This window comes from Lissotriton helveticus, chromosome 5_1 (assembly GCF_964261635.1).
Source record: "Lissotriton helveticus chromosome 5_1, aLisHel1.1, whole genome shotgun sequence".
Lineage (NCBI taxonomy): Eukaryota > Metazoa > Chordata > Amphibia > Caudata > Salamandridae > Lissotriton > Lissotriton helveticus.
In genome coordinates this window covers 765,896,541-765,923,041 of record NC_136065.1, presented here as the reverse complement: position 1 = coordinate 765,923,041, position 26,501 = coordinate 765,896,541, and the positions used below count along the sequence as shown (strand labels likewise).

The 26,501-nt window shown below is 45.2% G+C and overlaps 1 protein-coding gene across 2 annotated transcripts in view; it reads left to right on the top strand.

Moving 5' to 3' along the window:
• LOC144753369 (cGMP-dependent protein kinase 2-like) overlaps positions 1–26,501 on the top strand; it is a 1,794,633-nt gene that overhangs the window by 488,707 nt on the left and 1,279,425 nt on the right. For both annotated transcript variants that reach the window (XM_078641085.1, XM_078641086.1), the window contains exon 3: positions 3,382–3,495. In XM_078641085.1, coding sequence (XP_078497211.1) covers positions 3,382–3,495 — 114 coding nt within the window. The remainder of the gene's footprint in view (positions 1–3,381; positions 3,496–26,501) is intronic.

The following is a 26,501-nucleotide window of genomic DNA, read 5'->3' as shown; positions in this document are numbered from 1 at the left end:
CGCGGTTTTTACATCGCAAACCTTAACAACGCATAGCGCTTAGAGGTGCTGGATAGTGGTAAGTATAATTTTCTATTCCAACTCCAGTCCCCGTGGACACTAGGGAAAGTGTTGGATAGAAAATTAAACTTATTCCCTATCCTAGAGCGCTCCCCAGCGCAATGCGTTGTAATGGTATGCGTGGTAATGCCTGCGTTGTAATGGTAGTGCGTTGTAAAAGTTTCGTTGTAAACGTTGTTCACCATTTCATTCATATGCTTTGGGGATTTTATATACTTTCTCCAACGTATTTGGGACTCATAAAGCATGTTAGTTTCATTGTATGTAGCACAAGTAACTATGACATATTACTGCATTTTCATTGTACCAACGTATAAAATCATTTTGAAACATAAAATATTATTATTGTTTTCAGTCATTCACATTAGTACATATATGAAGAGTATGAACATTATGAACATTCATGCAGTACAGTGGGATGGAAAATGTGTCTGAAAAGGATATGGGACATTTTGTTTATCGGTTGCGGATGGATTGGGCCCTGAGATCAGCAGCATAAATGAGAAGCATTCGATTTGTTAGCAAAGTAAGCCCATATATGAAATACTCCATGATGCAAAATATTGTGGAGATGAACTTGACTCGAAACACAAGAAACACAAAGAATATCTGTGATTGCTTAAATGAAAGCGATTCAGAAAGATCAGGATGGAACAGGAGTTTATCCCATGTTTATTGTGCAGGGAGGTTATCAGCATCCCCGAGGATGTGAGGGGTAAGTGGAGGACAAAAGCAGTATGCAGCTCCAAGGTAGAGGGAGAGGTGTTTCAATTGATATGTAGAAGAGGACAAATCACATTTGTGGCAAGTTGGGACATTGAAAGCACAAATTTAAATTTAACCGAATTAACCAAGATAATAGGGAACAGATTCAGAATATTGGCAATGCACAATCACAGGGAGATGGCTTGGTACGACTCAGCAGGTTGACAGACAAACAAATCAAACTCAAAACGTTTCTCAGGCCCGATTCCTCAAATGAATGGTCAGGTTCAGAAATACAATTTGAATATAAGATTTCATACAGAAATGGAATCCCATTCACATCATAATTTGTCTCAACAATATTCTGTGATCCAATTAGATGACGAAGACTCAGATCTGTCAAAATGACTGTGGCTGAAAGGGGCGAAAGAATGTGTGCTTGGCACATCCCTAGAGTTAGACCAGATGTGTCCCTATGTGGACGGCAAGGTGAATAGTACCCCTATCTCATTTCTTGTTGATACTGTGCTATTCATTCCAGTGTAAGATCAGCGGAAGTTCCAAACCTACCTCTCTAGGGAGAAAGAATCTAAGTTGTAGGAGTCGCAAACGAACAAATGTCCAACCCAGTGACTACACCTGTGCCTGTGAAAATAGGTTTCTTTAAGAATTTGGACAAATTTGTTGTGTGTGATTCAACTCCAGTAACTTATTGGGACGAGACCTGTTGTGCAAACTCAATTGCTCAATCCATTGTACTCCAAAGGGAAATGAGTTTCACACAAATGATGAGGATGTTGTCTTTAAATTGGCTAAACAGAAGTCAGAACGAGCAGGATTGTTTCCCATGTTAACTAGAGATGAGCTGCATTTGGAATTGGGAGACTCCATATTTCCAGAGGTCTGGCTCCAGTAACAATTACTGTGAAGTCTAATGCTGAATTTCCACGAATCCCGCAATACAATCTGAGTTCAGAAACGATTTCCGGGATTACTCCTCTGATTGATTTGATGACTGAGCAAGGAACCCTGAAATAAATAATTGGGGGGGTCCATGTAACTCTCCCATCATGGTCCTGCAGAAACCCGACAGTGAATACCGCATTGTTCAGGATTTGTGTAAAATTAATCAGATTGTTGTCCCATGTTGCCCTGTGGTACAGAAACCAGTAGTGAATGTATTCCAGATCCAATATGAGGCTGAATGGTTTTCTGTTATCGGTTTGTGTCAAGTTGTCTTTTCCATTGCATTGCATGAGGACAGTCAATATCCCTTCGCTTTCCGGTACAACAGTCATGTTTTAGCATGGTGCCGAGTTCCACAAGGGTATTTTATTATCCCTATAAGAGGGATGCTCTTGCGGGCAGGGGGCCGATGGTATGGGAGCGATTCTGATGGCATGTGCTGGTGGCATGGTAGATGGGCTAGGTCAGCTAGAAATGAGAGCCCTAGTGGGAGTTTCAGTGGCCATAGGAGAGGGAAGAGCTCACAGGCTGGAGGTCAGTGGTATGGGCACGCTGCGGTTGACATGCGCTGGAGGCTTGTAAGAGGGGCTCGGTCGACCTGTGTCGGGAGCCCTATCATGGGTGGTTGGTGAAAGGCTAGGCTCCCTTGGCGGATTGGGTGAGGGAAGGTGCAGGGGGAGCATGTACGGAGGAGGGACATGCGCATATTTTTTAAGGAGAGTGTAGAGGTCCGCAAATTTATTGAGGTCTTTTGTGGAGATTGGATCAGGATGATGCCGTTTTTGTATAAAGTGATGGTGAGGTCAGCACGCAGGTTTGAGGATGGTGCGATCTTGAGTTTATTGCCGTATGGAATGTTACTAGTTTTGTGTACCTTAAGGAGGTTTGAGAAGGTTTTGCACTTTTGGGACGTTATCCTTGAGTAGAAAATGAGGTCATTGATGACTGTGCCCCTGTCCGCGCTGGATCCCAGGTTGGAGACTAGGGTCTTGGGATGACTTTTCAGGATGTAGTGTTTGAAGGATTTAGCTGTGGTTTTCGAGAGATTAGGGGGATAGACAACGGTGTAGGAGTTGTCACCCGTGGGGGTCAGGTCGGGCCCAGCAATGTTGGGGAGAGTGGGGAAACGCTCGCCCAAAAGGTCTGTTAAGAGTACTGAAGTATGTAGGTAGAAGATCCCATAAAAGGTCTGACCTATAAGCTAGGCCTACCTAAAGAAAGTGCTTTAGTGATGTGATGACTTGCCCCAACTTAAGGGATCCACAGTATAGTAAAGGTAAAATAAAATCAAACAAATAGCAATAGGCCATCCATTGTTCAGTGGGGATTACTAGGTCTCATTTAGTAGAATAGATTGAGAAAGCTGTTAATTGTATGATCATGCCAAGATAGCTGCTGCAGAAGTTTGAACAGTCCTCTTTCTCCTACTATGATGTTCTTTGATCAGTCTTCTTTCACTTGCCATGAGGATATATGTATTGCTATTCTTATATTGTGGACAGTGGTGGGAAGAATCCGAATGAGAGTACATTTTAACAGCCCAATGGTTAAAGAGGGATAGCAACATGCCATAACTTTGAATGTAAGATTAAGTTGACGGCTTCGAGGCCCTTAGTCTGCTGACTCATGTAAGTGTTCTTGTATCCACAGAGGGCTTGCTCAATGTGCTCCAAAACAGCAGACTCCTGGGACAGATGCATCCTGGGACGGCATTTGGAGAACTTGCTATTCTATACAACTGCAAAAGAACAGCCACAGTAAAAGGTAAGATGCGATTTATTAGACCTGTTTGTGTGAGGAATTTTTCTACACATATTTTTTGGTCACATTATTGAACATGCTTCTAAGTAGATGCATGGTAATAGGTTGCATGCCTTTATTAATAATCATCCCTACAGTGACTCAAGAAATGAGAAACATGGAATGAAATGGAGAGAGGAGAGCTAAGCAAGAGAAAGAGATAAAGAAAGAGAGATAGAGAATGCAGCAGAGCCTTATGGATTTAACCCAGATCTTTTGATTGGGGGAGAATGTCAGTATTCCGTCCATCATGTGTTTGCTGTAACACCAAATGGAGAGTTCAGGAATGTGCCATATCTATTAAGATTTGGTGTATCCCTGCTCTTTCGCTGCGCTGGTGCACTATGTGCAGCCTAGCACCAATGCAGTCACCCTTGAGCCATAGTGCAGAAAGGGATACCTGCACAAAAACAATTCTTAGAGGTGTTTACCTCTTTCTAAGTGTTCTGCAGAATGCAGCACACTTAGAAAGAGGAAACAATGATGTGAAGTAAAGATTTTCTCCTTAATGCACCTCTATCGGGAACGCGTATAATTTTGGGGCATTCCCATGTTTCCCACTCTTAGAAAATCTTGGAAAGTGGCAAAAAGCATGGGTGGATGCATGGAAACACCCACTCCCCATCCAAGTAACGCCTTCCCAGCACAGAGTAACACAAGGCAGTGACCCGTGCTGCCTTGCGTTACTCTGGATTTACAAAGCCACACAGGGTCACGCAAGGTGGTGTGACTTGGCAAATCTCACTTAAGCATTGCATTGCCCTTGCATAACCTTGCGTGACTCAGGAGAAATGCAGTCCTTTAGTAAATCTGGCCCTTGATATAGCCGAGTCAGACAGAAGGGGGCAGATTTATGAAGGCCTTGCGCCGCCGGTGCGCCATTTTTAACATGGGAAAAAGTGACGCACCATGGCGCTAGGCCTTCATAAATCTGCCCCAAGATATTTATTGCTCCATGCTGGTGCAATAGTCCAGGTAAAAAAATGCTTTGATTGTTTTCTTAATATACCTTATTAAATGCAACTAAAGAAAGTTCCTCTATTGTTTTTTAAGGACAGCAATCAAAGCTTATCTCTTATCTTGGAAGCTGATCTGATGTGTTAAATTGTTGTGTATTTGTTAGTTGCCTGATATTTTATGCCGATAGAGTGAGATTTGAACTTTGACATATGTGAGAGACCACGATTTCTATATGATGCCCAACAACTGTTTTGATATTTTTTGTCATATGTAAAAAGATACATCTATGAAAAAATATTATTATCAGGTGCAACGTGAGTCCTTTATTGATCTGCTGGAAGTATCGGAAATAAATTGTGCAAAACTCGGAAACATACAAAAAAAGACATTTTTTGACTGGACATTTGCTTTAAAATACATTGGACAAAGCTGCAATCTTCTCATTGTGGAGAAGTCGCACAATGAGCAGTAGATGTAATTTCTGTCACCACATATCCCCTGAAGAATTATGGAAAATTCTGGAAACCAGGACACGTTGACAAGTTGTACAGGACTTCTCTGCGACCGCTCTACTCAGCCATCTTCCTTCTACTGCAAGGGCCAGAAGGCATGCTCTCTGGCTTCACTGAATAATTTTGCAGGATGCCACCTCGTATCAGTGTAGTGCACCATTATCTACCTCATCCTTCTTCCTTGCCACAATCCTAACCAAATTAGAAACTCTTTGACTCGTGCACATTATTTACTCTAGAAGTTTTAAAATTAAATCATGCACCAACCAGTATGACCCCAACTGGAAGTAAATGCATGCCGACCCGTAAAAGCCGGGTCCAACCTGAGTTCATTTGTAACCTCCCATGAGGACATCCCCCTGTTACCTGTGTTGCTGCTCGGTAGGCTTTAATTTCAGCCACCCAGCACTATTTTCTCAAAGAGCTTTGTCCTGCCTGCTATTTGCGGCAGTAAAAAAGGCAGCACACGCCCCTCCCCCTAACGCATTTGCAATGCAATAGGTCTCACTTTTCCAGGGCACAAGTCCTATACAAATAAGTGGGGGGACTGACCAAGCTAGACACTATGCAAGTGACATCATGACGCGTGCCATCACAGCACATGACGTCACGAAGTAGCGCTATAAAAGAAATAAAATAGTGCTATTTAAATTATTTATGTAAATACTGGGACAGACCACCCCACCAGACAGTCTGAAGGTGTCTGACATATATATAGGGGCATAGCAAAGGCCAAGGCCCCTCCCAGTCACGTTGCGGCTGGAAGAGAAAGGCACCTGCTCTCCGTGGTGGGGCGCCCCCCTGCCGCGTCACTATGACGTGGCGGGTGGGCGCGCCTCATCATGGATTGGTCACAGGGCTCCCAAGTGACCCAGAGGCGATTGAATTGCTTCCGGGTCACTAGGGAGCAGAGGTCAGGCCGGTTAGAACCGGCCTGACCAGTAGGGGGTTTAAAAGGCCGGGGAGCACGGGAGTCTGCCTATTTGACCCCGCGCTCCACGGTTTCCCCCCCAGCCTCTAGGAGGCTGTAATTATCTTCCTCTTTTTCTTACAGCTTTGCAGGTTTTACGTGGTCAGCGGAAAGCGAGGGATTCCAGGACGCTGGTATTTCTTCCTTGCCGGCTTCGTCGAAGGTTTTGATTTTCAAGAAAGCACCTGGATCTCGTTCACTGGACCGGAGAGCATCTCTTTTCTTTGTTTCCCCTCTCTGCAGGTGCAAGGGCAGAGCAGTAGAGGAGCGCTCTGCGGTCTGAGCGTCAGCCGGCGGTTACAGCGGGATTTACAGCGAGCGGCGGCGAGAGCAGGAGAACCCCCTTCGAGGAGCCGGTCCCGTCCACGCTACTTGCTATTTCAGGGCGGTTTGGCGTGCGCACCTGAGAGGCACCACGGTGGGGGGCTGGAAGTTTACAGTGTGTTATCTCGGGTGCCCATTTTAGAGGCTTGGGGGATTTAAAGCGCACACGTGCGCGACAAAGGTACAGCGAGGGGGCGGGCCGAAATTGTTTACGGACTGTGTGTGCTCGGGCGCCCCATTTGAATCTGTACACCACGAATCGGTTGCGAGGTAGCCTGGGCCCGAGTAGTCTCAGTGGGTCAGAGCATCAGCGTACTGCAGGGAGATAGTAATCCAGTAAAGAAGGAAATTTAACAATTTTCCCAGCTCTAACAAAAATTTTTACTGCAGCCATAAAGGGTTTGAAGGGCACAGTCAACTGCTGGAGTATCAGGAAAAGCAATATAAGGATTGTGTCATCTGCGGGGTCACAAATGCAGGGTACTCGACTGCACAATTTCTGGTAGTGTGGGGCATTGAAACAGTATTACGTTTTTTTAGAGACTACTGGATTTGTATTGATTAATAACCGATAATATCCACTTGTCACGTTTTCAGAGCCGAGGTTACAAATCAAATCAATCAAAACAAAAACCACTTTATTCAATTAATAAAAATCATAAAAGTATACTGTACATAATACAAAATAGTGTCAGGGTTTGATAAACTCTCATTAAAAAAAACAGTTTAAAAACAATTACACAGAAAAATCAGTTTGTCTGTATACTATGCATACAAAGGTAATACCAGAATTTCATAGATTTGCGGCAAATAAAAATAAACCATTTTACAATTAAATCAGTTTAACCCCTTTCAATGCAATTCAATATGTTAGGTGATCCGGCGCCATTTGGACTTCCAATCTAGTCTTCCTACTTCGAATAGATCCAAGAAGGAAGCTTGCAACACCAAACATGACTACCGGGAATTCCATTAATTGTAAATAGAGTAGTGCTGGTTTAACCTGCAAAAATCCCTTGTCTTTTAACAATGGAAAAATAAACTTTAGCCTACCCCCAATATAAAAGGGGCAAAAAAACATGAAATACATCGTGTCTTGGAGTGAGTGGTCATCACACTTACAATGTGCAGCATCCTCCGGCCTACTCCACCCCTTAAGGTCACTTAATAACAAATAAATCTGATTAAATCGGAATTTCGTTAGAAGCCATCGGTGAAAGGAAATCGTTACAATAGTAAGATATGGTTGAATGGATAGAGACAAAATAAGCAGGTAATGGGCCCTTACCATCGGTTTTCTTAATTCTACCGCTTCCCGCTCCAGCTCTCTAATCTTTATGAAATTAGTTTTAAACCAGTTTAGGTCAGCTTTTATCAAACCCTCTGGGTTTGTATAAATCTCTGGACGCCCCAGGATCCTAGATGTTATTTTAATAAAGGACAACCATTGGATTTCCTTAGCTTTCTCTAATTTCATACAGTCCCTAAAGATCTTATGGTTCAGGGTAAGATTGGGGTTCAACCAAGTTCTAATCCATAATAGGATAGGGGCCATATTTATTATGTCTGAAATATAGCCCTTACCCAACTCAAGATGGACCGCAAAGGTGGCCGTTGATTGGGGAAGAGCTAAAAGTGCACGGAGGAATTTATTTTCCTCTCTCTGGATGGAATCAGGTTGTTTATAGCCCCATATTGCAGCCCCATACCTTGCAATTGCGATAGTTTTTGCTTTGTATATGGATAAAATCGCTTCACACGGTTTACCCCCCAGCCTCTTAGCGAAGCCTAGTATTGCAGCGGACGATCTTCTCACAGCTGTAACTTTAGTGGAAAGTTGAGGGACCCAAGATCCTTTGTCGTCAAACACGACCCCCAGGTACGTAAAGACTTTCACTCTGGAGATTGCAGAATCATTACAGTAAAGTGTTTTAATACTGTTCTTTCTTGAGCCCAGTGACATAACGTGCGATTTCGCATTGTTAATCACTAAGTCCAATGATTTCATAAAATCACCATTGGAATTAAGTAGTCTTTGTAACCCTAATGGGGTCCGTGCTAATAAAATGGCATCATCCGCCTATAGGAGTACTGGGATGGGCGTTCCTCCCATACGCGGAATGTCTGCTGTCGACATTGCAAAATTATCTTCCAGGGAGTTGATGTATAAAGTAAATAACATTGGGGCCAATATGCACCCGTGGCGCACCCCCCTTCCTGATTTAAACCCTGCCGTACATTTCCCCTACTGTGTCATCCTTATAGATGCAGTCAGATCCCTATGTAACTCGGCCAGAAAATACACCAATGCCCGATCAAGGCCTAGATCCAGAAGCATAGTCCACAGCCTCGACCTATTAACTAGATCAAAGGCTGTGGACAGATCCATAAAGCCCAAGAAAATTGAGCCCTTAACAGTGACCGTATATTTATTTATTATTAAATGTAAATTAAGACATTGGTCCTCCGTGCCTCTGCCAGCTCTAAAGCCGTATTGCGCGTTTGATAGGATGTCTTTCTCAGAGGCTGTTATTTGCTAAAATTACTTTCCCTAGTATTTTATTCGAAGAATCTAATAAAGATATTGGCCTGTAGCACCTGGGATCCCCCCTTTGGCCCTTTTTAAACACGGGGATAATAATGGAACGTGACCATGATGCCGGAAACTCATTTGCAGTAGATGAAACAGATGAATTAAAAACATTGGCTAAAATTATGGCCCAGTATTTGGGGTTGGCCTTATACATATCAGAGAGCACACCATCAGGGCCGGGGACTTTATGTCCAGCCGTACCCTCTATCGCTTTCCCCACTTCCTCTACAGTGAATCTCAAAGGTAGCAATGGAGACTCGGTGATAGGGGGCTCAAATATTTCTAGCTCTAAGTTGCTCCCATAGATCTTTTCGAAGTGACTTAGCCAGTCCTTCTCTGCAATGTTAACTTCTAGCAATGCGTTCTCGGTGCCAGTGAACAGCGGATTGTTGACAATTGCCCAAAACTTAGAGCTATCCTTCATTGTGGCCTTGTCAATTAATGCTACCCAAGCCTCTTTTTTAATTTCATTTTTGCGTGCCTGCACAATGGATTTATACTCTTTCCTGATCAGAGATACTTGATGTTTATCCCTAGGTTTCTTTTTAAGGGCCTTCATGAGCTGGTTGTGAGCTCTAGTGCAATTGTGATCAAACAGCTCTTTTCTGGATGTGCTTTATGTTGGGTCTTTACTGTGAGTTCATTTGCCACCTGGAGACAAATCGCTTCATAAGAGGCGATTACATCCCCTCCATACTTAAGTGGATCAGCACATGTATTTAATTCAGCCCCGACCTTCATACTAATCGTATTAAAAAAATCTTCGGGAGTGACTTTGTTCCATTTTTGCCTCCTCCCTTGATCTTTAGCTTTAACCTCAATTAAGATTTCTGAGGTGGCCGTTTTATTAAGAAAAGAGATTTTATTATCGAGTTCTATCACTACTGGATTATAGTCACTAAAAGTTGAATGTATGGCATTATAAAAAAATTACAAAACTTAAGAGTCCAGGAGATATAAACATGTAATCTATAATTGATTCGCTGTCCCTGGCTCTGTATGTTACAACACGTTCACTCCTATCAAAAACCCTACCTCAAATAGATTAGTATTTGAAAGTAGATCTTCCAGAGCTTCCCCCTTAGTGTTATGTTCAAAATGTTGGGGGGTTGAGTAGTCGGGACCATCGCTATCTCTATACTGGCAGTTTAGATTGCATACATGAACGTTAAAATCATCCATCGAGATATAATGAACAAAAGTGGTTTGATTTTCCTTATATAATATTAAAAAGTTGGCCAATGAGTGGAGATGCTCATTTGGGGACTCTCCTTGCCTTGAGTTATAAAAATTAATCAATAATACTTTGGTGTTATTTGTCAGACTTACTTCCACTATTAGGTAATTAGGGGAAAGGGAGTCGAGCAACTTAGCTATGCCTGCTATATTGATTGAAATCAAAAACATAAGTCCCCCTCTGTCTCTCCCAGCCGTCGAGCTGTGGGCAGCTGTAAAGTACGAAGTGTACCCATTTACTCAGAAATTACACTCCCTATCCCAGGTCTCCTGTAACGCAACTACATCATACTAATTCACAAAATGTAACCAGACATTATCGTCCCTTTTTGTGCGTAGTCCTGCAACATTCCAACTTAACATTTTTACCGTCTCCCCCGTCCCCTCTATTTTGTTTGCAATATTATGTTGTGTATTTTGGGTCGAACTAGCTGGGCCAACCAGTCAATCAATCTCCCCCACCTTGGACAAAGGGGAAAACCGATTAGATAGTACCAGGCCCTCCCTGGGCTCCTTGCTGAATGAGTTGTGAGGCTTAGGTAACAACCCCGATTTTTGTGTTATCCAACTAGGTTGATAGACAGGGCTTCTTTCAGTAGGCCTACTTGGGTCACAAGAGTTCCGAGCCGGGTATCTCTTCTCTCCCGAGTTACTCAGCCTAGCCCGTGGATAGAAAAAACCCAGTGGCATAGCTCTAATACCTCCATCCTCAGGATCTAATTTTGAAGCATCCCAGAGAAGACGTGTCGCCTCGTTGGGTTTGTTAAAATTCACAATGAGGCAATCTCCCTTCAGATGGTTTTTTGTATGACCCAACCACCCTACACGTCTACCCATGTTTATACTAGAAGAGATGTTTTTTTCCCCGGAACAATTTTCATTACACCAGTTCTTTAGGTTTGTTAACAGTGTATCCGAGGACTCTACCTCTCCGGCTTTCAGTGGGGGGACATTGACTAGTATAGCAACAAAGGGGGTAGCTTCGGGGGGAAGATTAATAGTAGGATGGGGTACCAAAATGTTATCCTTCCCGGAATCCCTCCTAATTTTCAAAATACTCTTGGGAGAGGTGGAGCTTTTAGGGCATAAGCCCATCAACGGACCCTTGAGGCCATTGCCATCCCGGGGTGATACTGTATTGTTAGGGAGCGTTTCAGGACTTTGAGGGTTAGTGAAGGATGGTATTGCGCTCACTCCCCTCCCTCCTGGAACCCGAACTTTTTGGGCTTGGGGATTTGTTAGAGAGGTATCTATTGGCTGGGAAGGGGGTTGTTCATTTGCTAACAAAAAGGCGTTCAAACGCTCACATTTATTTTAAATCCCTACTACACAATCATTCAAAGTGTCGATAATGTCTTTAGATATCTGTATCAATGTAGCTTCCAATTTCTTTGTAAAAATGTTCTCCACCAAGTCCCTTAAGGAGCCTTCTAGGTGACTGGGTAAAATTGTTCCTCTATTCGGTAAGGTATCATTTGTCAGCTTAGACTTAATTTTACTGCCTCTTCCCGAGTTTCTTTGCTATGTTTCGCCCTCCCCTGATGGCCCCAAAGTGGTCGGGGTGTTAACAAGGTTGACCTCCTCTGGGCCGATTGGGGTGGTAGAGTCCGATGGTATGATGCTTTCGGGTGGTTCGATTATAATCCTCGGTTCCAAGGGGATATGCCTGCTAAGAGAACTGACATTGACGGGCAACCCCTGTGTTTGTGAGACATTGCCTTCCAAACCCAGTTCTCGTTCAGTGTTTGCAATTTCATTAGTTAATTTTCTGACAGCGGAAGTTAAATATGAAATTATGCTGGCAGAGTTACGAGGGACTTTCGCTTTGACTCCCCCTCCATTAATAGAAGTTTGCAGTTTTCTCTTACCCATGTTGTTCCGTGCACGTCAGGGGGGTGGCCCGACCCGACCCTCACCTACCCCGGACGGCCACAGACGGCCCGCCCTCTGCCCCGGCTCAGCCCGGCGCCGCCCGCGCGCGTCCCGCGAGGAAGGAGAGGCTTCTCCCTTTTGTGCGCCTCCGGGCGGGATAGTCAGTGTAGGTGGGCGTGACCGCCGAGGTTCCTGGGAGCTGTAGTCTCCCCGCACAGCGGCCGCATGATGGTGTAGGCTGCTGCAGGGGAGACTATCAGCGTGGTCACCAGTGCTCCCAGGTAGGTGTATCTGTCAGAATTCAGCCCCACAAGTGCTCCGCGATGTGTGAGCAGAGTCCCCCGCTCAGCTGCAGGAGCTTCTGCCTTTTGTGCGCCTCCGGGCGGGATAGTCAGTGTAGGTGGGTGTGACCACCGAGGTTCCTGGGAGCTGTAGACTCCCCGCACAGCTGCCGCGTGATGGTGTAGGCGGCGGCGGGGGAGACTATCAGCGTGGTCACCAGTGCTCCCAGGTAGGTGTATCTGCCAGAATTCAGTCCCACAAGTGCTCCGCAATGTGTGAGCAGAGCAGAGCCGAGGTTACAATACTCACAGGTCTCCTCAGCCGACGCCGCACAGTGGAGAGGGCCACAGGACACCACTCGGAAGAGGGCACAGACAGGACTGCACTTCACTGCTTCTGTGGGCCGCCGGGCTGGGGCCCAACACCCAGGTTAGCTGGCGTGGACGGCTCCAGTTGCGTGGTGCTCACGGCCGGTTTGTATACCTCCAACTGTGCTCAGGTAAGGACTTGGAAAAGTTCCAAGTCAGGCAAACTGTGCAGGGAGACTCTCAGCGGGAGAGATCACTTAAGTATAGATAACATTGTGTTTGCGGTGTTAGTACCTACCAGTGTGTAAGTTACCACGCAATTGTTGGCCCAGAAGCTATGGCTAGTAAGCGTGGGGCGAAGCGTTCCCGCATGGACCATATGTTGGAGTCAATGATGCGTAGGATGCAGTCGATGGATAGGAGATGGGGAAAGGTGGATAAAATGGGGCAGAGCCTTGCAGAGCTGAGGCAAAGAGTGGAAGGGCAGGGTGAGCCGGTGGGCAGGCCGAAGCAAACCATAGTGCCCCCAAAGCCCAGGGGTGAATTGGACCCGCTCCCCAGGCGGGCTAGGCCCAGGAAGGGGAAGAACCAAGACATAGCCCCCATGCCATGTCAGCCGCTAGGAGCTGGTGGCACAGATAGCGGCAGTACTCCCGTAGCTGGGAAGGGGGTATGTTGCCAATGTCAGTAGGGGAAAAAGAAGTGGGGGAGGACCCGTTGGCAGAGGCAAGGAAGGTGGTGGCAAAGATTATTGCAACCCCAAGGGGGACGCCAGGTGAAGGGCCGGGTACTCCATCTCTCTCACAACCTAAACGGGTGGTGCCAGTAGCAGGAGACATCAAAGAGTAGCCAGCGGCCAGCAATGGAAAAGACAAACTGACGGAGCCAGCTGGAGTGGTGGTAACAGGTAAGGAAGTGACATTGCCTTTGCTGGGCGCTGGTGTGCTACCCACAGGAAGGGAGCATTTAGCTAGACATGTAACACGTGAAGTGAAGAAATTGGTATGGTCTGGTGCTTACACTAATATTTTCTCCCTGCTGGTTGATGATAGGGAAATGGAATATTCAAGGTAACGAAATGATTAGATGCTTTCTAGTGAATGGCGCGCTGAACTGTTGAAATTCAGGGTAGAGGAGAGTTTGAGCAACTGGATTAGGGCCTTCGCTGTATTCATGGCTATAATAGCTGAGCGTTCACCTAATTTACAAGCAGAAATGACTTATTACCAGAGCAGGATTACTATGTCTCATGATAAATATGGGGGTGTAGAGTGGAAGGATTATGACATGAATTTCAGGAGGGCCAAAGTAGTTGACCCATCACTTTCCTGGGACAGAGTCGACACGCTATCATGGTTGAATCAGTTTGGGCCAGGGCAGCCGGGTAACACAGTCCAACGTGTGAGCAATGGTCACACATCTCAAACGTCGCAGCCCTTTCGGCCGCCCCACACCACGGGCACGGCCCCTAGTGCAGGGACAGGCGGGGGTGGAAAGGGACATGTTGGGATTTTAATAGACGGACATGCAGGAGGGCCCAAGGCAGTTCAGACACGCATATTCCATCTGCAACAACCCTTCTCACCCAGAATCAAAATGTCTCAAGAAAGGAGGTTATAAAGGAAAGAAGAAACAGGATTGAGGAGGGGACACAACTGGTAACACACTCACCCATCGATGTTATGGCAATGACCCCTTGGTTAAACATGTACCCGGAACATGCCACAGCTACGATTCTACAAGAAGGGTTTTTGTATGGCTTCAGGATTCCTGCATTGAATTACATAGGGATACCTGAGTGTAGGAATCAACTTTCTGTAAGGACCAATCCGAGGGTTGCAGCTACAAAAATTTAAAAAGAATTACGCTTGGGCAGAACAGCTGGTCCATTTGACCACATCCCTGTGCACAATTTTGTTTGCTCGCCCCTTGGTGTGGTCCCAAAGATGGAGGATGGGGAGTTCAGGCTGAGTCACAATATGTCAGCTCCTAGAGGCAAGTCATTAAATGACGCCATCAATGAGGAAACCTGTAGCGTGAAATACGCCTCCTTTGACCAGGCGGTGGATATGCTAAGTGTTTTGGGCCCTAGGGTTTTGCTCGCAAAATCTGATATTGAGTCTGCCTTTCGGCTGCTGCCTGCACATCCTCTGGATCACCACGTTCCGGGTTTTAAATTCCGTGACAGATTCTACATGGATAAGTGCATGCCCATGGGTTGCTCAGTTTTTTGCGCTTACTTTGACAAATTCAGTTCATTTTTGGAATGGGTTTTTAGACGGGCGACAGGGCACCAATATGTAATGCATTATCTGGATGACTTTCTTTTCTTGGGATCGGCGGGCTCCTGGGAGTGTGCTTAGGCATTACAGGAATTTTGCGTGCTCATGCGTACCTTCGGGGTTCCTCTGGCGCCGGGGAAGACGGTGGGTCCAGCCACCACAATAGAATTTTTAGGCATTGAATTAGACTCAGTCCAAGGGTGCTTCCGGTTGCCTAAAGAGAAAGTTTCAAAATGTAGAGCAGCACTGCAACAATGCTTGACAAAGGACAAAGTAACCTTACATCAGCTGCAACAAACGGTGGGTCAGCTGGATTTTGCATTGAGAGTCATACCTGTGGCATGCCCATTCTCCCGCTCCATCTCCCAGGCCATGACAGGCCTCAAAGAAAAACACCATCACACAAGACTGACGTCTGAGGTTCGCCAGTACATGCGGATTTGGATCGCATTTCTGGAGGGTTTCAACGGCAGGGTAGTGTGGCCCGGTCCTCCAACTACTTCCGTGGAGTTAGGTTTTTGGACTGACGCTGAGGGCAGTTTGGGATTTGGTGCCATACTTGGGACCGAATGGGTGGCACAACATTGGAGAATGGGGTGACAGCCAATATTGGTTTTCTGGAACTCTTTCCCATATGGGTGGCACTGACTGTGTGGCCTCATCATCTGCATCATCAATCTGTGATTTTCTGGTCAGACAACATGACGGTGGTTGAATTCATCAATCAGCAGGCTGCACGGTATAAAATGATCCTTCGCCTGTTGAAAGAGATAGCGCTGTTGTGTATGAAGCTCAACATACAGTTTAGGGCTAAACATGTCCCGGGGGTATTGAATAATGCTGCTGACACACTCTCTCGCTTCAAGATGCAGGTTTTCAGGGAACACCTACCTTCTGCAGAGGCAACATCAACACTCTTCCCAGAAGTACTCTGGCAGATTGGGGCCCCCAGCTGCAGAACCTCATGGCAGCTAGCCTAGCTCCCAGGACCAGGAAAGCCAATGAAGGGGCGTTTTGGTCTTACTGCACTTTTTTTGGGCAGGGTTGAGAGGATAGCTGGCATGGGACAGGGGCATTCCTCCGATATTTGGACTTTTTGAATAAGGAAGGGCACTCTGCGGCAACAGCCAGGCAACATGTGGCAGCAGTTTCTTCTTTGCGCAAATGAGGGACACCAGGGACCCCACTAATAGTTTCATTGTGAGTAAGGCACTGAAGGGGTGGCGGTGCCTCCAGGGGGCTGCTCCGGATACAAGAGGCCCTATTGGTTTAGAGCGGCTGACATCACTTGAGGTTCCATGGTTTTCGGGACCGGACTCCATTTTGTTTGCGTTGTCCGAGACGCCATTTTGTGTTGCCCTCACGTAGGCCCGTGGAGGTAATCGAACAAACAAAGTTGCATGGGCTTCGTTGTTCATGTACGTATTAACTTGGCCTTTTCGACTTGCGAGTGAACTGCAAGATGCTGACCCCGTCACCTGAAACTGACCCTTCCACTAAGCCAGTTTCTCTAGCTGATCGTTGTCTGGAATTGCTAATCAATGTTTAGGATATCGTTAACTTATAGTTTCTTGCATATATCTTATCCTACTCGACATCTGAATTGCTCCTTTTCTTATGTCTTTTCATTACATGGGTAGTGCTTTCAATTATGGGTTTGTCCGGCTTGTGGTAATCGAATTTGGGACAGTCCTAATAATTAACTTATGGGTTGGTATAATGTAAAGTGAGCTTCTTGGAATGTAATATTGTGTGTAAAATGTATTTCATTCGTCAGAATTTGCCGCAGTGGGTGTGCATTCGTAATGAACTGAAATTCTAGATAAAAGGTGATGTCTTGCTCTACGAAAACTGAGCAGTTTCCTGAGTTGTACATCGTGTTGTATCGCTTGGTTTACTGTTACTAGCTGCAGCTAATAAATTTGATCTCTGACGCCACCTAGAAGTATTCCGTGTCTCTGTTTTCCAAGACAGGTGAATCCGAAGACTTCGGGTGTGTCCCTGGCACCGCTGGGTTCTAAGAAAACGGCCGGCAATGTTTAACTCTTTCCGCCTTTGGCGAAAGGAAGCCAAACAGCGAGAAATTAAGCAAGCTAAAAGAGATAGGAAAGATAAGAATATGTCAGTACTACAAGCTGCTAGGCAGTTTAAGGAAGATGGAGAAGAGCGTGCGAGTGAAGTCTCAGATAGACAACGTTGCATGGCCATAGATAAATGTTATCCGGCCTTGCCGTCTTCTCCTTCGAAAGTGATTGAAGATCTTGAAAAAGATCCTTTGATCTCTCATTTACTGAAATTACCACCGCCTCCATTACCCCCGGTTTTTCCACCCTTTGTTGTTCAACCTCATGCTGTTGTTCAGCCACCCGTTGTTCCACAGATGGTTCTCTCTTCTACTGTGCAACCCCCTCTAGGGTTGCCAGCTTTGCTACCAGCTTTGCCTCAAACTCCTTTGTCGTCTACTTCTGAATCTTCGACTCCTACTGTTCTTGTCCCTACACCTCTTTTGCCTCAAAATACTTATTCTCCTGTTCTTATGGCTACTTCTTCGCCTTCTGCTCGAAAACGAATGACTGAGACTGTTGTTAATCTGTTGTCTCCATTGTTTGGGTCATTGAATATGACCCCTGTTTCAGAACGTAAGCAGAGTCGTAGTCAGCTTCCTAGTTCCGAGGAACGGACAGTGTTGGATTTGTTGGCTCGTAGGTGGCTTTTAAATGCTTCAAGGTATGATTTGCCAGCGGTTATGGATGTTTTCTTTCAGTGGGAACCACCGAAGCAAAGGTATGTTTTTGATGTAATGTGTACTTTCCTGCGTCAGGAATGGGAAGATAATGAGTTGGGTCCGATTCCGCAGGATGTGCTCGATGTTCAGTCAGAGTTTGCTAAAGGGACGATAGTGGAATTGGATGTTACAGATGCCGTAGAGACGATACTCGCTTTCAGATCTAGGCTTCCACCTCAGACATTGCACGAACCTGATTCCTCCGTTAGGAGGAAAGTGAAGCGGTACCCCATGAGAGAAGTTCCTCCTGTATGGAGAGAAGCAGTTCAGGCTAATGTTAATCAGGGTATTCAAGCCGAACAGGCTCATTTTCAGCGAGTATGGGTACATGTTCCTTGGAAGAGAGCAGAGGTCTTGGCTCTTAAGCAGACCTTACCTGACCCCCGTAAGAATCCTGCTGGTTATTACAAAGAGTTGTCTCAGACAATTGATGCGTGTATTATGAATTTAGCTGATATCGATATGTTGATGGGTAATGTAGTCCCTCAACCTTTATGGGCGAAGATTCGTCATGAGAATCATGCCCACAAGTTAGGAGATATGTGGGCTAATATTGTTGCTGTAGATGGTCTACAGGTAGGAAGTGCTAAACCTGAACCTTTAGTTGCAGAATTACCAGGTAGAATCATTAATTTAATGAAAACGATGATGCCTCCTTTACGAGTGAATTGGGATAAGTTAGCAGCATGTAAACAAAAGAGAGACGAGAGTGTGTCTGATTTCTTCACTAGGTTTGAGGAGACGTTTATCGATCATAGTGGTCAGGATATGAGTACGGAAGGTGGTCAAAGGTTGTTTGTGGACAAATTTGTCTTTAATTTGCTTCCCGAACTTTCTAATAAGTTGAAGGACTCTGAGAGTTCATGGGCTGTTTCTTCGTCGGCCCAGATATTGGCTACTGCACATTATTACGAGAATAGGAATAAAGATGAGAAGGATAAAGTGGAGAAGACAACTAAAGACCTAAAGAGGAAAGTTCTTTTGCAGCAAGCTTATCCGCCTCGTACGAATCAGCCTCAGTTTCAGCAACCTCTACAGTTTCAGAGATTGTTACAGAAGCCTGAGCCTTATGCTCCGCGATTCTTTCCTGGTCCTAATCAGTGTGCTTACTGTAGAGAGGAAGGTCATTTCAAGCATAGTTGCCCGGCTTTGCTACAGCGTGCGAATGGTGTATCTGGTCAGAGAGGTCGTGGTGGTTTCCAACAAGCTCCTAGGGGTAGGGGACGTGGTGTGTTTCCCCAAAATGAGCGTTCCTTTCCCCCTCAGAATTCTGCGAATTATTTTGACAGACAGAATGTTCTGAGTGGTCAGTCTGCCCAGTACTATGTTGAGGATCACTGTGTTGAAGGTGAGAGTGCTGGTTATAATGATAACTAGGACAGCCAAGTACAAAGTGAGGGAGTAGTGTCAGTTCCAGTAGACCAGAGTGGACCTTATGTTGAAGTGATTACATCAGGTGTGATAGAACCTTTTCTTTTGGATACTGGTGCGATGAAGAGTTCTATTATGCACTCTAAACTTCCTGGCGCACCTTTTGGCTTGACCAATGTTTCAGTAGGATTTTCAGGCACCCCAGTTTGTAATCCGGTTTCTAGTCCTTTGTCCCTTTCTATTGGTCCTTGTGAATTGGAAGCTCCACTTATTCAAACGACTGGTTGTGGTGAGAATCTGTTGGGTTTGGACTTGCTGAAAAGATTGTATGCGACCTTACATTGCTCTCCTTCGGGAGTACGCCTTACCTTAGGTAAGAGAGTGATTTCTCCAATGTATTTGTCCAAAGATTGCCTTCCACTGGAATTGCATTCGCTTCCTGATACGCTTTGGGCTACAGGTCCAAATGATGTTGGCCTTTTGCAGATTCCACCGTATGTTGTTACCCTCAAGTCGAATGCTAGGCTACCTCGTATTCCGCAATATAAAATATCGAGCGATGGCGAGAAAGCTCTTCTAGCGATCATCTATGATTTGGTTGAGAAGGGTGTAGTTAAAGAAACGAGAGGTAACATGTAACAGTCCTGTTTTGCCTGTCCTTAAGCGTACTGATGCTTCTCTGCCACCTGTGTACCGGTTTGTGATCGACCTTCGAGAGGTTAACAAAATTGTTGTCCCACAGTTTCCTGTTGTTCCTGATATCACTGCTTTGTTGACTCTGATTCCTGCTTCGGCTGCTTGGTTTTCTGTCATTGACTTGAAGAATGCTTTCTTCAGTATTCCGATTGCCGAGGAGAGTAGAGATATTTTTGGCTTCTCTTTAGGAGGACGAAGCTTCCGGTTTAAGAGAGCTCCTCAAGGTTATTGTGAAAGTCCCTCAATCTATAGTCAGGCGTTGAAAACTCAGCTTGATGGTTTTGTGTTGCCTTCTGGTGCTACTCTTATCCAGTATGTTGACGATCTTCTTGTTGCTGCTGATGATGAAGAGATTTGTAAAGAAGCTACTCTTTCTTTGTTGCGACATTTGTCTGACCTTCATCATAAAGGGTCACCTTCAAAGTTACAGTATTGCTGCCAAGAAGTAACCTACTTAGGTCATCTCTTGTCAAAGGAGGGACGGCGATTGACCCCAGAACGAATTCAAGCGATTGCGCAAATGAGTGTGCCATCCACACAGAGAGAAGTGCGTGCCTTTTTAGGTATTACGTTGTATTGTAGACAATGGATTCCGAATTTTTCCCTACTAGCGAAACCTCTGTTGGCATTGACTCTTAAAGATACTCCGCATCCTCTCCCTTGGTCTGACGAATGTCAGAAAAGTTTTCCTGAATTACGTGATGCATTGTGTTCGGCTCCGGTGTTGGGTACTCCGGACTATAGTAAGCCTTTCACATTGTATGTACACGAGAGAGAAGGTTGTGCATTGTCAGTATTGACACAATGATTTGGAGACAACCAGCATCCATGTGCGTATTTTTCAGCGACGTTAGATCCGGTAGCTAGAGCGTTGCCGAGTTGTTTGAGAGCTACAGCGGCAGTGGCTGTTTCTATCCGACAGTCTGCTGGTTTGGTATTGGATAATACGTTGATTATAATGGTCCCACATGCAGTGGATACCTTATTAAACAGGACCAAGACACAGCACCTTACTAGTGCACGTTTGTCAGGTTATAAGTTGACGCTTTTGGCTAGCCATGTGCACATTAAAAGATGTAATGTGTTGAATCCACCTACGTTGTTGCCGATTTCTGTAGAGACAGATGCTCAAGAACAGCATGATTGCTTTCTCCGGACAGAGGAGGAAATGAAGGCTAGAGTTGATTTAAAGGATACTCCTCTTACGAATGTTGATGGTACCCTATGGGTAGATGGTTCATGGTTTAAGCTTCCGAATGGTGAAACGACTGCGGCGTATGCTGTCACAACTTTGCATACAGTTGTTGAAACAGCACGCATAGCACAGAATTCTGCGCAAGCAGCAGAGTTGATTGCACTGACTAGAGCGTGTATATTGTCAGAAGGAAAGCGAGTGAATGTCTATACAGATAGCCAGTATGCGTTTGGTGTTGCCCATAGTTTCGGACGCTTGTGTAGGGAAAGAGGATTTCTTACTTTCCATGGTACGAGAATTCAGCATGGGCAGTTAGTGAATGAACTTCTGGAATCACTTACTCTCCCAAAGCAGATTGCAATTGTGAAGTGTAGTGCGCATAAGAAAGTTGTGGATGATGTAGGTCGAGGAAATGCGTTTGCGGATGAAGTTGCGAAGGAGACAGCGAAAGACATGATGAGCCGTATGTATGTTGCGGGCCCTGCAAGATGGGTCATGGCAGGTGGAATGTGTGAAGACACAATAGAAAGTGTGAAGATGATTCAGGCTGAAGTGACGGAGAAAGAAGTGAGTATGTGGAGAGAAAGTATGGGTATGTTGGATTCGACAGGTCGTTGGGTTGAGTTGTCGGAGCACCAGCGATGGTTGTTGCCAGATGCGTATGTGCTCCCAGTGGTTACTATGGCTCATGGAATGGCTCACATTAGTTCAAAGGGAATATGCAAGTTGTTGGCTCCAGTATGGCAGAATGCTGGAATTCCGAAATGTGCTGAGAATGTGGTGAAGCATTGTATGATTTGTTTGAAGTACAATCCTGGAAAGGGAACTCCAACTCCAACAGGTCATTTTGCTCCTCCAACGTATCCGTTTGAAGTGATACAGCTAGACTACATTCACATGGAGAGATGCAATAACTTGAAGTATGTCCTTGTGGTTGTTTGCGCCTTTTCCAGATCGATAGAGGCCTACCCCCTAAAGGATAATACTGCCTTGTCTACAGCCAAGGTTTTGCTCAAAGAATATTTCACTAGGTTTGGTTTGCCGAGAATTGTATGGTCTGACAATGGGAGTGAATTTGTGGGTCAAATCATGAAGAAAGTGTGTGCTGGTTTGGGTATCAATCAGAAATTCCATGCTGCGAATCACCCCCAGTCTGCTGGACTTGTTGAATGCTATAATGGCACGTTGAAGCTGAAGCTAGCTAAGATTCAAGCGAGCACTGGTCTTACATGGCCAGATGCCTTGCCGTTGGCTCTTTTGTCAACAAGGACGACTGTGCATTCTCGTGTGGGACTTAGCCCATACGAAATAGTTTTTGGTCGTCCGGCGAATGTTTGGGGTGTGCCTCGTCCCAAGAAATATAGTGACATTGAGTACCCTATGTTGGTGGATTACTTACATGACTTGACTGCTAAATTGCGTGTTCTCCACCAACAGGTTTATGACAGTTTGCCGACAGCTACTGCAGATCCAGGCCACACGATTCAACCTGGCGATTTCATCTTGACAAAAAACTTCCAACGAACTAAGAACTTGGAGCCAAAGTGGACTGGTCCGCATTTAGTTCTGTTAGTAACTCGGACTGCTGTTAGAGCAGCTCGTAAAAAGAACTGGGTGCATGCCACCCATTGCAAAAGAGTCCCTTTGCCCTTACCGTATGATAAGTGGGTGAGGGATGGAATAGCTGATTTCGAATGTGAAAGAGGTCCTAGATTCGTACCTTTTAGTGATGCGCATTTGACATGGACAGAACGTGCGGATGATGATATTCTCCAAGCTGCTGCGCCGCCGCATCTGAAACTCGACACTATGAATCCAGAGGTCCTTTTTGAAGAGCAAACTGTGCCTGGTAAAGAACGCTACAATTTAAGACCACGAAAGACTGAATGAAATGGACAAATAAAGTCAGAATTTTTTTTATGTAGTGAATTACACCTTGTCAGATCAAGAAACTTTTTTACTTTTTTCTTTTTCGAGGCACCATCCGGACTCCGCTGCAGGGTCGCGGCACAGCCTTAAGGGGTGAGCCGTGTATTGACGAAAGGTCTGTGGTTCATGGTCGTTAGTACGATCTTGACGCACACTTAAGTGAAGAAGGTAATAGCCGTGAGCAGCACGTTAGAGGATGGAGTTTTTTTAGTGTGATAAGAGTGTTGAGAAAATTGATTTTAAAGTGAGAATATGTATATTGATTTGTAGCAAATGTTTTTTAATACTGTGTTTTCTAATGCTTTTGAATATTGCGTTAGCTTGTGTGGGTGGTATTTTCTATGTTACACAACAGACGCTTGCATCTACGTCCCAACCTACTCTTTCTTTTCCTACTGTTTCTCCACATGAGTTTCATACGTTGCCTGAACATGAACAGACGCGAAGATCAGAATTTGTGAACAATTCGTTCATTCAGATGTTGCACCAGCATCAGCTAGTCATAAATTCCACTAATTGTTGGGTTTGTGGTCTTATGCCGCATACGACAGATAAAGGAATGCCATATTTGGTTTTGCCTTTTTCGCCTAATGGGTCAGTATGGGCACTCCAAGCAATGTTTATCTATGCGAATGAAGCATCTCCTGTACGTTCCGTCAAAGATAATGTGAGTAACAATGCCTTGATACGGGGAATAGTCGATATGATCAGAGATATCGATGCGTATAATGCTATCCCTAAAGATGAGGTACGAGCATATGTTGGTTGGAACAAGACGAGATAAAGCATTAGTTTGACAGAAAAGGAGAGACAGAAAAGGTCTCCTCCTATTTGGATTGTACCCCACCGAGGTCATTTTTGTCTGCAAGGTAATGGTCAGAATCCGAGAGCTCAGCTTGGTAAGAGTGTGTGTGTTCACACCTATGTCTATACGTCCCAGAAATCTCCACCGTTCGTGCCAGCCAAAGGCACGTATTTTGTTTTTTACGACAGAGCATATACATGGTTGCCATCTGATTTTTCAGGCACATGTTATGTGGCATTTTTGCTTCCCCCTACATACACAGCAGCTTTCAATTACCATAAGACAAGATATGGTAGAGGTGTTATCGATGCGAAAGATATTGTCGCACATGAAGTTGGAGACTTCTTTAAGGCTTTCCTGCCCTTTTGGGGTCCTATGGCTAATAGTAGGAATATTCGTCAGGTTACGAGAGTGGTCCAGGCCACTATAAATGAGACTGCTGGTGCCCTTAGCAATATTACAGCTGAGCTTCAAGCGGATCACCTTATGACATTACAGAACCCTTTTGTTTTAGATATTATACTTGCAGATAGAGGTGGAGTATGTAAATTGATTGGATCTCGTTGCTGCGTTTTCATACCAGATAACGCCCGACAGTGTACCAAGCCATCTTGAAGTTGCATAAGTCTGCTGAGTCTATACATGTAGACGAAGGGAACTGGTCGTTGATAGGATGGTTTTGGGAACTGCTGTCCAAATGGGGATGGAAGATTCTGATGTTTCTTGGTATGGCTTTAGCGATCCTTTTCTTGTGTTGCTCATGCATCCAGTGTGGTCCCGCCATTTGTGGTCTTTGTGCTACGATCTGTGCGAGAAGACCCGTCCCGAGAGAAGTGAAGGATAATAAGATGATGTTACAGCAACACCTTGATGATCTGATGAGAATAGATATAGACCTGGATTCAGATTGACGTGAGTTTAGGTCATTGCCTACGTAATGGCAAAAGGAGGGTCTGAGGTTCCGTGGTTTTCGGGACCGGACTCCATTTTGTTTGCGTTATCCGAGACGCCATTTTGTGTTGCCCTCACATAGGCCCGTGGAGGTAATCGAACGAACAAAGTTGCATGGGCTTCGTTGTTCATGTACGTATTAACTTGGCCTTTTTGACTTGCGAGTGAACTGCAAGATGCTGACCCCGTCACCTGAAACTGACCCTTCCACTAAGCCAGTTTCTCTAGCTGATCGTTGTCTGGAATTGCTAATCAATGTTCAGGATATCGTTAACTTTTAGTTTCTTGCATATATCTTATCCTACTCAACATCTGAATTGCTCCTTTTCTTATGTCTTTTCATTACATGGGTAGTGCTTTCAATTATGGGTTTGTCCGGCTTGTGGTAATCGAATTTGGGACAGTCCTAATAATTAACTTGTGGGTTGGTACAATGTAAAGTGAGCTTCTTGGAATGTAATAATGTGTGTAAAATGTATTTCATTCGTCAGAATTTGCCGCAGTGGGTGTGCATTCGTAATGAACTGAAATTCTAGATAAAAGGTGATGTCTTGCTCTACGAAAATTGAGCAGTTTCCTGAGTTGTACACCGTGTTGTATCGCTTGGTTTACTGTTACTAGCTGCAGCTAATAAATTTGATCTCTGACGCCACCTAGAAGTATTCTGTGTCTCTGTATTCCAAGACAGGTGAATCCGAAGACTTCGGGTGTGTCCCTGGCACCGCTGGGTTCTAAGAAAACCCGGTTCCTAACACTGCTAGCAGCTCTTGGTGGCATTTTCAGCTCTACAGGGGAGGCATTGCTATTCAGAGCCGCTTTTTTCCTGGCCTTTTATGGAGCTTTTCGGGTAGGGGAACTGGTGGCGCGCAAGAAGCAGGATTTGCAAGGTGGGCTCCAGCTGGGGCATGCAAAGATACAGGGCGACACTTTGCTAATGACCATTAAACAATCCAAAACTGATCAGGAAGCCCATGGCGAAGGGGTAGTACTTCACCGCGCACAGGATAATCCATGTTGCCCAGTGATGCAGCTAGAAGCATTCCTCCAACAGAAGAATAGTGCGATGGGGGGAGCATTACTAATGCATGCTGATTTTACCCCTCTTACCAGGTTCAAATTTCAAAGGGTGTTGGCTATGGCATTAGACAGGACAGGTTTGGATACAAAAGACTTTGGAACTCAATCATTCAGAATAGGGGCTGCCACAGAAGCAACAGCCAGAGGTTTGCACAGCAATAGTGTGAGGAGAATTGGGAGATGGTCTTCCAATTGTTATAAGTGCTATGTGCGATTACACATGTTGTGAGGGTGGCAATGCATTTTGTGCTGATGCCTGTACTATTTTCTGATTACCTTTCAGTTTCTCAAACCTGTCACGTAGGGGGAAACTGGCATAGTCGCACCAGCAGCAAGATACTTCACAACGGCAGGCACATCCACAGGACACAGGAGCTCATGTTGTTTGGGTCATTGGTCATTCATTTATAAGGCGTCTGCAGTCAGTTTTTCTTTCAGGTAACTACAGACACAGAGCTGAGCAGGATGGTGTCCCGGTATCTTTCCATGGTAAAGGGGGCCTCTGCCTCAGTCACTCCAGGGCTTTCATCACAGAGCTGTTGAGTAGACACAGTCCTCCACCCAGGATAGTTATCTTACATTTGGGTGGGAACGACCTTGTGAATCTGAGTAGAAGAGTTTTGATGGAGGACATAATCTCGGAAGTGGGCTGGTAAGCAAAGACATGCCAGGGCTGCACCATAGTTTGGTCTCAGATGGTACCCAGATTTAAATGGAGGGGATGAGATTCTGTGAAAGCGTTGAATCACTCAGTAAAGAGGATCAACAATAAAATAGGGAAATTGTTCAGGTCTCCTCAGCTACAAACCATCGCGCATGGGT